This window comes from Entelurus aequoreus, linkage group LG10 (genome assembly GCF_033978785.1).
Source record: "Entelurus aequoreus isolate RoL-2023_Sb linkage group LG10, RoL_Eaeq_v1.1, whole genome shotgun sequence".
Lineage (NCBI taxonomy): Eukaryota > Metazoa > Chordata > Actinopteri > Syngnathiformes > Syngnathidae > Entelurus > Entelurus aequoreus.
In genome coordinates, this window is record NC_084740.1 from 30,874,932 (window position 1) to 30,889,446 (window position 14,515).

Below are 14,515 nucleotides of genomic sequence, written 5' to 3' on the forward strand. Positions count from 1 at the left end.
TTATCACAACAAACTTGATAATGGAGAGCAAGAAAAACAAAAGGGACTTTAGACTAGCAGAATCTTATGTGTGGCATCTGTGTGCTGAAGAACATGGATTTGTGGTACTATCAAGCAGTGGTTTTACTTAGCCGAAGTGTTTAAACTAGTTTGCTTCCAGTTTGATGTCATTTATATTATTTGTATAAACTTAATTTCAATAACCGAAGCTACGAGGAGTGGACGGACTCTTTTAAACATATTTTTACAGGGGAATATTAACTCATTAGCCGGACTTCGAAGCGGTAATCTGAGCTGCTCACCAAGACTCCAGCGTTGTTGTTTGAGATTAGATGTGAAATAGATTTTGATTGATTGATTGAGACTTTTATTAGTAGATTGTACTAGACAGTATATATTCCGTACAATTGATCAATAAATGGTAACACCCGAATAAGTTTTTCAACTTGTTTAAGTTAATCAATTCATGGTAGGGAGGCAGTAAACGAGTGGAATGAAGGTAAATCACATCAAATAATAACTACTTACTTTGTTATATGCCATAATAGTAATCAATGACATGGCATTTGTGTAGGTATTAGTCTCAACACAATTAAACCGAACGCTACAGTAATGTTAAAAGGCTAATGCTATAGCTGATATGTTGATGTTATTTTTGTAAGATAAACACTGACATTTATTATTTATATTTTGTTGCTGAAATGGAGCATAAGGACTCGCCTGACCCTCATAAATTCATCATTTATTAAGAGGAGGACCTTTTCTTACTGTTGGACACTGTGGACAAAAGCCTACAGTAGCTAGCTGACTTTATTTGTAAAATTCGGTACACTTTATTTTAAATCATATTGCTTCCTCCCACCTCCAAAGACATGCACCTGGGGATAGGTTGATTGGCAACACTAAATTGGCCCTAGTGTGTGAATGTGAGTGTGAATGTTGTCTGTCTATCTGTGTTGGCCCTGTGATGAGGTGGCGACTTGTCCAGGGTGTACCCTGCCTTCCGCCCAAAAGACCCTGAAAGGGACAAGTGGTAGAAAATGGATGGATGGATGGATATCGTTTTGGATATTACTGCTTCGTATTGTATTTACTGCTTCGTATTGTATTTACTTACTTAAGTAAAATAAATACGACCTGTTAATGTCTGTTTTTTTACATGGCATCAATGTAGAAGTATACTGTACCACTCATCCGTATATGTCATCAGCCTGATTTGTATTAACTACCCTTAAGTTTCAAATGGGGTAGACACACAAACCACACTGATCTACAGAAACCTTTAGTTCCAGGAACTTAAAGTTCCTGAACTTTTGGGGGAAGAGGGCCTAATTGATTGCAGCATTTATCAATTTCAACCTCTGTGGTTATAGGACAGCTTTACCTTGGAAAGTACCACCTAAGACATATTTTTTGTTGTACATATTCATTCTCTGTAGAATTTAGGGGATATGGTTGTGGGTTAAATCCCAGCAGATCAACAGGTTTTTTTCTCTCTATTAAAATGAACCCATCTGTCCTAAACCACAACCACGCCACCTTCAAAGCCACATTTTGTCTTTTTTGCATATGTGCTCAAAGAGATCTTTGGAAATAACTGCCAGTATACTGGAAGCCACAGGTAATAATGTTATGAAACAATGTAATTGAAATTCCATCATCGCTGTGCTTTTATCATAGTAATCAGCGTTGACATTTGCACAGACTTTGAAGTGTTGTTTTTGTATTAAGTGGCAGTCTACCATCATAAAAACACGGAACTCTAAATTCAGCCTGGACTAGTCTTTGTAACACTCCCACATATCGTGTAAGACAGGGACTCTAATTGGATTGAACTTGAGTTCACAGTGTTACTTATCTACTCATAATGTGACCTAGATAAAGAGTGCATCAAGTGCCTTGAAAGGAACAAATATATGCAGTGGAACCACACACCATGGTCATTTCTGCCCAAAATGTCATGTGAACAAATTAGGCCTAGAACGAACATAATAATCAATCCTGACTTGGCTACGCAGTAAAAGGTGCAGTAAAAGTGAATAGCAGCTAAGAATAGCAATGAAAGCTTGCGTAGTGACCAAGGTGAGCCATGCACAGGGAGATGCTCCACTCTCTACCGCTCTAATGGGCTAAACAGCTTGATTCCTTTCCACAGGAAGAACCCCATTAACCACATCTAGTAGTGTCTATGGCAGCCAAGCTGGTGGCTGTGTTTGTGTGTGTGTTTTATCCTTAGGCCATCTAAGGACTTAAGCAAACAGCAAATTAAGTGCAAGTAAACAAGTCTACTTTTGAAAACCGACAGTCATTTTTGTCTTCAACTGTTTCAACTAGGACGAACAATGTGCTCTTCTGTCTTAATATATTTTGCAAAATTCCAGTGTCTGAGAAAAAAAAGCTTTTCTATGTGACTGTTTGGATGATACAATGGATAACAGTAATTCCTCACTGAAATCAACTTATGGTCAGATGTGTTTTTCATTTATTTCAAATAATCTCCTGGTGCTTAGAAATTAGAAATGACGAAAGCAGAAAATCTTTGCATGCATGTGCATGTACGAGCCAGTTTGCCCCACAACAAGAGTAGATAAAAATAAGAGATTTTATTGACTTCAACTGAATAAAAACGACTGACTCGAGCAAACCTCCTTGGGTAAAAAACCTCTACCATGTATGGCAAAATACATCACAATTAGGGATGCAACAATAAACAGTATTAACAGTTTTAAATTAAAAGTATCGAAAAACCCTGATTGATAACTGCACTTTGATAAACTCACGGACTACCTTGCTATCTTAAATGTTAAATATATTACTGTTAAAGCAACTGAGATATTCAATTGTGCACATTGAACCTACAAGCTGTGCCCTCTCAGAACAGAGTGGTTGTTCTATCCTCAATATTACAAGACAGAGGTCTATTTCTGGTGCGTTTAAGGACCGCTGAAAAGAGTAGGACAAATGCCCGCCTGAAATAGTAAATAAAATATATATTCTATTTGTTATGCACTTTTCAATTAAATACAACTTAAAAGTACTACAATACAAACCAATATTTAAAAACAATATAAAAAAATAACTTGGTAAAGAGATGTCAGTGTGTATAAGTACTTTTTGAGTACATTCAACAACACAGTATTAATAATGATAACCGTGATAATTTTGGTCACAAGAGACGTGATAAGAAATTTTCATATCGTTCAATTCCAATTCTTAAAAGTCTAAATGGTTCATTAAGAAAGAGGCAAAAGTGCGTCACACCACCATGGTTTGGATTAAAATTTTCAGGAGTTATTGGGGTGTCAAATACACAAAAACAGGGGCCAACAGGTAAAAACAGTATAATATATTTTGCATAATATAAAAGCACTTTTAAACTGTCTAAATGTTTGGACAAAATATTTTTATTACACTATGTGACACCTCAATACCTTTAAGGAGTTGTAAGGGTAGAAATTGAGGTCTTGTGATAACACATGGCAGTGAAAATGTATTTCACTGGAAGGCGATTAATATATTTGCAGATGTAATTAACAGCCCAAATTATAGGTGTTGCTAAGGAGCTCCTTGTTTACTTGATAATTTTTTGTTTTCTTTGGTGTGCTTGAGAATGTTTGTTTCATAACCAAGGTGGGAAATAGGAAATGTGTCTGCACTGCTGTGGACTAACTGAGATGAACATGGTGGTTGAGGTCATAAAGTGTTGTTTGCTACCCTTTTTGTGACACAAAGTGAGCTTTATCAGCATAAAAAAAATGCGATGAGACGTGACTAACACAGGAGACAAACGCTATCACGGACCACCTTGGATCTGCCTGTTTCCAGAGCAGCCCGGTCCTATAGAAAAACAGTAGTGTTCACACACACACAGACACACACACACGCCCCGCGTACACACACACACACACACGTAAAGGTGTTATTTTTCCTTCTTTTTCTACAATGCTACTACTGAAGGTTACAAGTAAGAAAAGAGAGAAGAAATATAAAAACTACCACAGAGTGAACACTAAAGTTATTTTAACAGGGTGGTAGCACAGCAATGAGCAAAACTGCTTAGTAAAATACAGCTAAAAAAGTCAACAGAAAGTTGAAGAAGTTACTGCAATACAGATCACAAAGTGAGCTGCGATTATGCAAGGAGACTTCTTTTAACACGTGAATGACAGTTGAAATTTAAACATTACTTAAATATGGCCTATATATACAGTCAATGAAGACTGAACCTTTAACATGTATCAGCAACCTATCATTTCAAACAGGCAAATTCCCAAACAAAATGAAAATAGCAAAAGTCGTACAGATTTATAAAACTGGAGACAAACACCAGTTTACAAACTATCGACTGTTTCTTAACTTCCCCAATTATCTAAAATGATTGAAAAACTGTTCAACAACAGATTGGACATATTTATAAAAACAAATGGAACCCTCAAACAAAACCAATACAAATACAGACCCAGCATTTCAACATCAATGGCATTACCTGAAATAACGGAAGAGATTACAAACACAATGGATAATAAAAAGTTTATGGACTTAACAAAAGCATTTGACACAAACAATCCTGATATCTTAATAAACAAATTAGAATGGCATGGAATCAGAGGGTTGTTCTTGAACTGGGTAAGAAGAAAAACGTGAAGATAGGCGAACACACGTTCACAGAGCTGAAAATATCTTGTGGCGTACCTCAAGGATCAATACTGTCTGAGACCAAAATTGTTCAATCTTTATATAAACGACATTTGTAAAGTTACAAAAGACTTAAAGTTAGTATTATTTGCACATGACACGACTGAGAACACACAGAAGCTAATACACATAAAAACAGAAGATATTAACAAATTAAAAAGATGGTTTAACAAAAACAAACTGTCTTTGAATCTCAACAAAACTAAAATAATGCTGTTCGGTAACAGTGGATGGGAAAGTCAAACACAAATACATTGAACATACATTGAAAGGGTAAAAGAAAACATTTTTGGGTGTAATATTATACATTAAAATCAACTGGAAACCTCATGTAAAAATATACAACAAAGTAGCAAGAAACAAGTCAATAATGAATAAAGGAAAATATCCCCCGCGACCCCGAAAGGGACAAGCGGTAGAAAATGGATGGGATGGATGGATGTTCTGGACATAAAATCCCTCTATACTGCTTGTACGTGTTCCCATGTTATAGTTAGTGTAGAAATATGGGGAAATAACTACAAGAGTACACTTAATTCACTAACAGTGTTACAAAAAAGATCAGTAGGATAATACATAATGTTGGATATAGAGACCTTACAAACCCTTTATTTATTGAATCAAAAATATTTAAATTGAACGACTTGGTGAATTTACAAACAGCTAAAATTATGTACGAAGCAAACTATAACTTGCTACCCAAGAATGTACAATTCTTCTTAACAAAAGACGAGAAATATAACCTTAGAGGAAAATCTAATTTAAAACATATGTTTGCATGTACAACACTGAAAATATATGGCATATCAGTATGTGGAATTAAATTATAGAATGGATTGAGCGAGGAAATCAAACAAAGTACTAATATGATTCAGTTTTAAAAACTGTTCAAACAACAAGTGTTCACAAAGTACAAAGAAGAAGAATTCTGATAAAAATGTTTTTTTCAAATACACGTTCATCTCCTAAGTGATCTATAAATTAATTATTAATTTATGAGAACTTTAAATCTATCCAATATTTATTTATGTATTCAATATTTGTTCACTTACTTATTGTTTAATAATTGATTTACTCATGTATTTATTCACTGTGGTGTTACAAATAGAGAACATACAAATGGGATAAAAGTGCTATGATACGAAACGGGGTGGGATTAAATAAACTCTGCTTCTTCTTACTCCTTTTTGGACATGCCGTTATGAAACAACTGGAAATATGTGATGTATGTAATTATACTGTATGCATGTTCGAAATAAACTGAAACTTAAACTGTGGCAACAAAATATGTCCTCCTGCACTAGAGGAGAGGATGAAGAGAATTATTTTGCTCAAATATGTAGGCAATGGTTTGAGGAATGAATACACTTGCCTTTGACTGCTTTCCAAACAGAAAAGAAGTCGGTAATACAAAGAAGTATTGATTAGTAAAAAAACAACAACACATGATCTCAATTATTGTCTACTATCAATGTAGGTCAATGTTTGTTGTCTGCACTTCTCACTTAATGTTCATAAGGGGAAGTTACTGGGGGAAGTTCAATAGATTGTAGACCTCTGTATATGATTGTCATACCTCCACTTGGTATCGATAAAGAAACATTTTTAAATTCTGAAAACCTTAATATCAGCCTGATTTCAGAACAATGAACTTAACTAGTCTTTTCACTAGGGCAATTTTATAGTGGGATGACCAAAAAGGTGGGTGGTTTGTGTTTGACTTCAACACGACATCTCCTAACTGACGTCAGGCAAAACACCCTAAAGCATACAGTGTGTGTACACTTGTCTGACTGTCAGGAATGAGCCTTGAGCGAGCCTCACTCTTTACTTCCTTAAAAAACGAGTAAATAAAGGGCGAGCAGTTTTACATTTGTTTTAGTTTCATTATACACCGGTTGACATTTTTTTACACTTGTACGACGATTTGGAATGAATGCGATACATGTTGTCTTGTTAAAATGTGAGTAATTTTATTTTCATAATACTAGTTTTCACACTGACACAACAGATATGGATATGTAATGGTAAGAATTGTTTAAAACATTCTCTGTAAAGTTAAAGGAAGGTCTAAGGAAGAACACAGTTTGACTCTGGAACGAATTTTGACTTTTCCTTATATTCCATTGTTTCCCATACATGTATTAATTTCTCTCGGCCTGCCAGGAACAAATTTAGACCACCACAAATAGATCTGGTGCTACCCTTGCTTATTAACCTGTTAAAATATATGTGAATGTAGCTTGTCCTTACAACTCCGTACAGTAGATAGTATCGTAACGCTGCTTCTTAACAGATCTGATACTCTAGCGATGCAGATATCGTATATTTTAGTAATCGAGTAATCTATTGATTGTTTGATAAATCAAGTAATCGAATAAAACATACTTTTCAGTCGTCTCTTGTTTATGGCAGTTGATTGATTTGGTAAATGACCGCGATAAACACATTTCTGCGAAGTAGGAATCATTCATTATTAGTCAAATATTTGCATAACCAGAGCATAAAAAACTGTTTACTACCTTTTAATATGTTTTTCTATATTACGAGAGCCCTGTAGACATTAAATAACACCTTTTATTCACCTTTACATTCCTAATTCAACATAGTACTGCTCCCTGAGGCTTAGCCAATATATATATATATATATACACACATACATACACACACACACACACAGAGTCGTCACACACACCGAGTCATACCAAAGACTATAAAAATGGGACCCATTACCTCCCTGCTTGGCACTCAGCAGTCAGCATCAATGGTTGGAATTGGGGGTTAAATCACCAAAAATGATTCCCGGGCGCGGCCACCGCTGCTGCCCACTGCTCCACTCACCTCCCAGGGGGTGATCAAGGGTGATGGGTCAAATGCAGACAATAATTTCGCCACACCTAGTGTGTGTGTGACAATCATTGGTACTTTAACTTTAATTTTAACACACACACACACACACACACACACACACACACACACACACACACACACACACACACACACACACACACACACACACACACACACACACACACACACACACACACACACACACACACACACACACACACACACACACACACACACACACACACACCAGTGTTTCCCATAAACTGCCAAGATACCTGTGGCGGTGGGGGCGTGGCTATGGGCGTGGTCACCATGACATCATCAAGTAATTTGCATAATTTACTACAATGATTTGATTTTCTCTAAAAAGGCTAAAAAAATGTATACTTACTAATTAATAATAACAGTTTTGTTTTAAACGTCCATTCATCCATTTCACAATATAATTACAACACTTTATGTACATATTTATATACGGATTTGAACAATAAGTTATTCACTGAAATATATTTATTAATTGTGGTTCTTACAAAAAATATATCTTATAAAATATAAAAGCTAAAATGTCTCAAAGCTCTGCCCCTTTAATTAGTGCATACTAAATAATTTAACTTTAGCCTACTACTACAACCATATTATTTACCAGCAACATAAAGTAAAACAGAGGCATAGGTGTCCTGCCACAGTCAGTAACAAATAAACAGAAAACAGTAGTGGTGGTAGATAGACACAGAGCTTCATCAAACATCTGATCCACTGAACAAAGAGCTCCAAAAATCTTGAACTTTAGACTGCCATCAGTTTTACTCCCTACACTTAACCATGTTTTTCCTACTGCCTGCAGACTTCGCACCCTTTGTTATATACACATGTTGTGTTTCTAATATAAATACATTTAATAAAGTCAAATACAAATAAGGCAACAAGAGAAGTATCCTACACTTCTCTTTTGTAAAGTAAATCTGAACAGCCGATATGGGCATCTACATCAACTATATGAGTTGCCTGAGAAGCTGGAGAGGACAAAAAAAAGAAAAAAAAAGAAAATAAAATATTTTTTTTTTAAAAAAGTTTAATTTTTAATTTTTTTTATTTGTGGCGGACGTAATTCTTTCGTGGCGGGCCGCCACAAATAAATGAATGTGTGGGAAACCCTGCACACACACACACACACACACACACACACACACACACACACACACACACACACACACACACACACACACACACACACACACATACACACACACACATACACACACACACATACACACACACACACACACACACACACACACACACACACACACACACACACACACACACACACACAAACCCCGTTTCCATATGAGTTGGGAAATTGTGTTAGATGTAAATATAAACGGAATACAATGATTTGCAAATCATTTTCAACCCATATTCAGTTGAATATGCTACAAAGACAACATATTTGATGTTCAAACTGATAAACATTTTTTTTTTTTGCAAATAATCATTAACTTTAGAATTTGATGCCAGCAACACGTGACAAAGAAGTTGGGAAAGGTGGCAATAAATACTGATAAAGTTGAGGAATGCTCATCAAACACTTATTTGGGGCGGTATGGCGTAGTGGGTAGAGCAACCGTGCCAGAAACCTGAGGGTTGCAGGTTCGCTCCCCGCCTCTTACCATCCAAAAATCGCTGCCGTTGTGTCCTTGGGCAGGACACTTCACCCTTGCCCCCGGTGCCGCTCACACCGGAGAATGAATGATGAATGAATGAGTTGTAAATATGAATGATGGGTTCTCACTTCTCTGTGAAGCGCTTTGAGTGTCTAGAAAAGCGCTATATAAATCTAATCCATTATTATTATTATTATCCCACAGGTGAACAGGCAAATGGGAACAGGTGGGTGCCATGATTGGGTATAAAAGTAGATTCCATGAAATGCTCAGTCACTCACAAACAAGGATGGGGCGAGGGTCACCACTTTGTCAACAAATGCGTGAGCAAATTGTTGAACAGTTTAAGAAAAACCTTTCTTTCTTGCAGGGAATTTAAGGATTTCACCATCTACGGCAGTGGTCCCCAACCACCGGGCCGCGGAGCGGTACAGATTGGTACCGGGCCGCACAAGAAAAAAAATAAAATAAAAAAATATATATATATATATATTTTTTAAAATTAAATCAACATAAAAACACAATATATACATTATATATCAATATGGATCAATACAGTCTGCAGGGATACAGTCCGTAAGCACACATGATTGTATTTCTTTATGAAAAAATAAATAAAAATACCCCGCCCCCCGGTCCGAGGGACAAATTTTCAAGCGTTGACCGGTCCACAACTACAAAAAGGTTGGGGACCACTGTTCTACGGTCTGTAATATCATCAAAGGGTTCAGAGAATCTGGAGAAGTCACTGCACGTAAGCAGCTAAGCCCGTGACCTTCGATCCCTCAGGCTGTACTGCACCAACAAGCGACATCAGTGTGTAAAGGATATCACCACATGGGCTCAGGAACACTTCAGAAACCCACTGTGAGTAACTACAGTTGGTCGCTACATCTGTAAGTGCAAGTTAAAACTCTCCTATGCAAGGCGAAAAGCGTTTATCAACAACACCCAGAAACGCAGTCGGCTTCGCTGGGCCTGAGCTCATCTAAGATGGACTGATACAAAGTGGAAAAGTGTTCTGTGGTCTGACGAGTCCACATTTCAAATTGTTTTTGGAAACTGTGGACGTCGTGTCCTCCGGACCAAAGAGGAAAAGAACCATCCAGATTGTTATAGGCGCAAAGTTGAAAAGCCAGCATCTGTGATGGTATGGGGGTGTATTAGTGCCCAAGACATGGGTAACTTACACATCTGTGAAGGCGCCATTAATGCTGAAAGGTACATACAGGTTTTGGAGCAACATATGTTGCCATCCAAGCAACGCTACCATGGACGCCCCTGCTTATTTCAGCAAGACAATGCCAAGCCACGTGTTACATCAATGTGGTTTCATAGTAAAAGAGTGCGGGTACTAGACTGGCCTGCCTGTAGTCCAGACCTGTCTCCCATTGAAAGAGTGTGGTGCATTATGAAGCCTAAAATACCACAACGGAGACCCCCGGACTTTTATACAACTTAAGCTGTACATCAAGCAAGAATGGGAAATAATTCCACCTGAGAAGCTTCAAAAATGTGTCTCCTCAGTTCCCAAACGTTTACTAAGTGTTGTTAAAAGGAAAGGCCATGTAACACAGTGGTGAACATGCCCTTTCCCAACTACTTTGGCACGTGTTGCAGCCATGAAATTCTAAGTTAATTATTATTTGCAAAAAATAGATAAAGTTTATGAGTTTGAACATCAAATATCTTGTCTTTGTAGTGCATTAAACTGAATATGGGTTGAAAATTATTCGCAAATCATTGTATTCCATTTATATTTACATCTAACACAATTTCCCAACTCATATGGAAACGGGGTTTGTACAGTATATATATATATATATACATATATATATATATATATATATATATATATATATATATATATATATATATATATATATATATACATATATATATATATATACATATATATATATATATATATATATATATATATATATATATATATATATATATATATATATATATATATATATATATATATATGTATATATATATATATATATATATATATATATATATATATATATGTATATATATATATATATATATATATATATATATATATATATACATATATATATATATATATATATATATATATATATATATATATATATATATATATATATACATATATATATATATATATATATATATATATATATATATATATATATATATATATATATATATATATACATACACAAATGGCCATGCGGAAGCTATGTCCGCATATTTAAAGTTCTGGGTATGACATGCAGTCTGGATTTCATCCATTTGTATTAGTTACGCGTGTTAAATAATTAATCAAAGCAATATAATATCATCCATCCATTTTCTACCGCTTATTCCCTTCGGGGTAGCGGGGGGCGCTGGAGCCTATCTCAGCTGCATCCGGGCGGAAGGCGGGGTACACCCTGGACAAGTCGCCACCTCATCGCAGGGCCAACACAGATAGACAAACAACATTCACACACTAGGGCCAATTTAGTGTTGCCAATCAACCTATCCCCAGGTGCATGGGACCTTCGTATTGTGAGGCAGACGCACTAATATCAATCAAAGCTTTTTTTTTTCAAAGCCCTCCCCTATATGTTTGTATTTAAATTTTAAGAGTTCCAGCGTATGTTTATTTGTAAACAGCTAAATCGGAAGAAGTCAGTGGCTACTTTACAATCCTAAAAACTGGTGTAATTGTGTGATGTTAATGTTTGAATGATGGGTATGTAACAATACCTAATTAAGGACGTAGGTTTGGAAACACATCACAAATAAAGTAAAGACTAATTTCAAAGAAAATTATAAAAAGGATGGCCATCTGCAGCATCATTTGGGACACAATGGCCCTCTTTTGCACGAGTCAATGATTAAACTAATACATACTGAACCCAGCACACCCCGCGACTCCAAAAGGGACAAGCGGTAGAAAATGGATGGATGGATACTGAACGGATGTGTGCCAATGGCTGTCTGCATTTGATAACTGTGACATCATTAGCAGGCATTAAAGTAAAAGCATATAATGACTGTCTTTGTGTTAGGCAGTATCAAGCCCCAACAGTAATACAAATGGAATGAACGGTCTTACCGGTGATAGTTTCTGAATGAGGTCATGCGCCACATGCACCAGATTTTTATCCTCCTCCATGTGCTTTTGGAAGCGCCGACTCTCCTCTTCTTCAAGTAAGTCAAAGTCATTGGCAGCATCGAGCAACGCCTGGATAAGGCCTTTCCAGGAGCGGAGAGCAGGGACCTGGGGGGCTACTGCCGAGCTTATCCCGGTGCCAATCACTAAGACCAGCTCGGGGGCATGCTTTGTCTTCAGGCTGGGCAGCAGCTTCCTATTGGGATATCCACACATATCATACAGTCTGAAGTTTATATACCTTCATCATGGCACATTGTCAATGAAATGAGTAAACGTGACTGATAAGGCAACAGGAGGATCTGGTAAAAATGACTGGTGCAACAATATATATTTGGACTTAAGTGTCCGACCTTTCGCAGAAAACTTTCCTTTGCAATGTATGTGGGGCAACAACTCTGAGCGGTAATACAATTAATTTGTTTTACCACCTCAAAACAAAACACGTCAGTATGTGTTCTATTTCAAGTACTCGTAAACTACACTTGAACCATTTTCATTATTTAAAGCAGTCATGACTAATACTTTCAGTAATATCTACCTAATTTTAAGTATCCATTCTTTTTTTAACAAGATTCTAGTTTTGCCTGTCTGTATCTTGGGCGTGATTTTGGAAAATTCTGAAAAATTATTCTAATATAATTGATATGCCCAATAATATATCGTGGCATATCCTCCTAATAACCAGCATCCTCTGCAGTGGACATTTTGGTTTTCAAACAACGTCCCCCCACCCTAAAAAAAAACTAATGTCCACTGCAGAGGACACTGGTTTTCAGGAGGATACAAAAGGCTGCCAGTGCAATGTATATCACAACATGGATCACACGTCCACTACTATTAGTAGTCAGGTATAGTGACTTTTTCTTTACTAAAACCGACTTTTTCTGGTGATATTATAGCATTTACTCGCGCTGCTGCTCCAGTTGGACTTTCTCTCCTTAACAGCCGCCAATGTCCTCTTAATATTTGCACATTTTGTGGGTATATCTCGGATACATTAAAGTACATGCACATCGCAGACATGCTGTCTTCACTGCAGACAATCCTGTGCATATTGCCTACGTCGTCACGACATCCGGTTTCGGCAGCGCTGTTCCGGTGGTCAAAGTCTTTTTTCGGCAGCCAAGTTTTCGGTACATCACTAGTAATTTGTTTCTCAAATAATAGGCCTTTTATATCCATTCATAGTCCAACAATGGTAATGTTTCATATTTTTGTGGTATTGATTAGATGTTCATTGTTCCTATGATCACAAACATATCGTCCGTGCCCGAAAGCGGATTGGCGGAGAATGAGGAAGTGTTATTGTGTGTCTAGGGAAGCACAGAGACAGACACGTGTGCTCGGAGGGAATTGGTGTTTGAATTGGGCCTGTTGTTAGCATAAGATTGGCAAAAAAAAGTTAAAATTAGTGTGGACGTCTGACTTCTCCTGGAGGCTACGATACATTATATTACTTTAACTTATTTTCATGTAAAGCAAAACTTATGTTTAAGGTGTGACGGCTTTAATTTTGCTGTGGCGGTACGCCATGATTAATTACATTAAAGGGAAACCCTGGACATTAGGAAGCAGACTCCACCACCCACACATGAACATCTAGGGATCAGACATAGGCCTTGTTAACACTGCAGGTCAGTTCTTATTTTTTTGCCCATATTTGACCTGTATCAGATGTTTTCATGTCAGTGTGAACAGTGCAATTCCGAATTTTTCAGATCCGACCCAGGCCTCTTTCGTATATGGATATAAATCAGATATATATGTGATGCATCCTCAATGGGAACGCTCCCGCGCTCCGCTAGAATCAAAAAGCGATACGCCTCATAATTATTCGCCAAAATAGACGTTTTGAATATAAATAGCTGACAACGGAGCTAAAAACAGGTAAAAATTTAATATTTTAGAAACTTGCGTGAAAGTTCTACCACTTCTGTCTCCAACTGCTCGTCCAAAAACACGCTCTTCAAGCAGACATCGAAGCAAATTATCTCGAAAAACTGCCAGAGCCAAAATACTTGTCCTCTTCCTTCTTAATATTCTACGCGCAGTAATCCATTACAGAAAATGTTGCTATTTATTGCACATAATCCTTGAACTTGCCACAAATGCACCAGTACTGAGACCGACTAGAGCCGGAGCCAATTTT

General features: G+C 36.8%; 1 protein-coding gene across 3 annotated transcripts in view; it reads right to left on the reverse strand.

Moving 5' to 3' along the window:
* Positions 1-14,515, reverse strand: part of fam118b (family with sequence similarity 118 member B) — a 37,039-nt gene that overhangs the window by 17,632 nt on the left and 4,892 nt on the right. For all 3 annotated transcript variants that reach the window (XM_062060525.1, XM_062060526.1, XM_062060524.1), the window contains exon 3: positions 12,307-12,559. In XM_062060525.1, the coding sequence (XP_061916509.1) occupies positions 12,307-12,559 (253 nt within the window). The remainder of the gene's footprint in view (positions 1-12,306; positions 12,560-14,515) is intronic.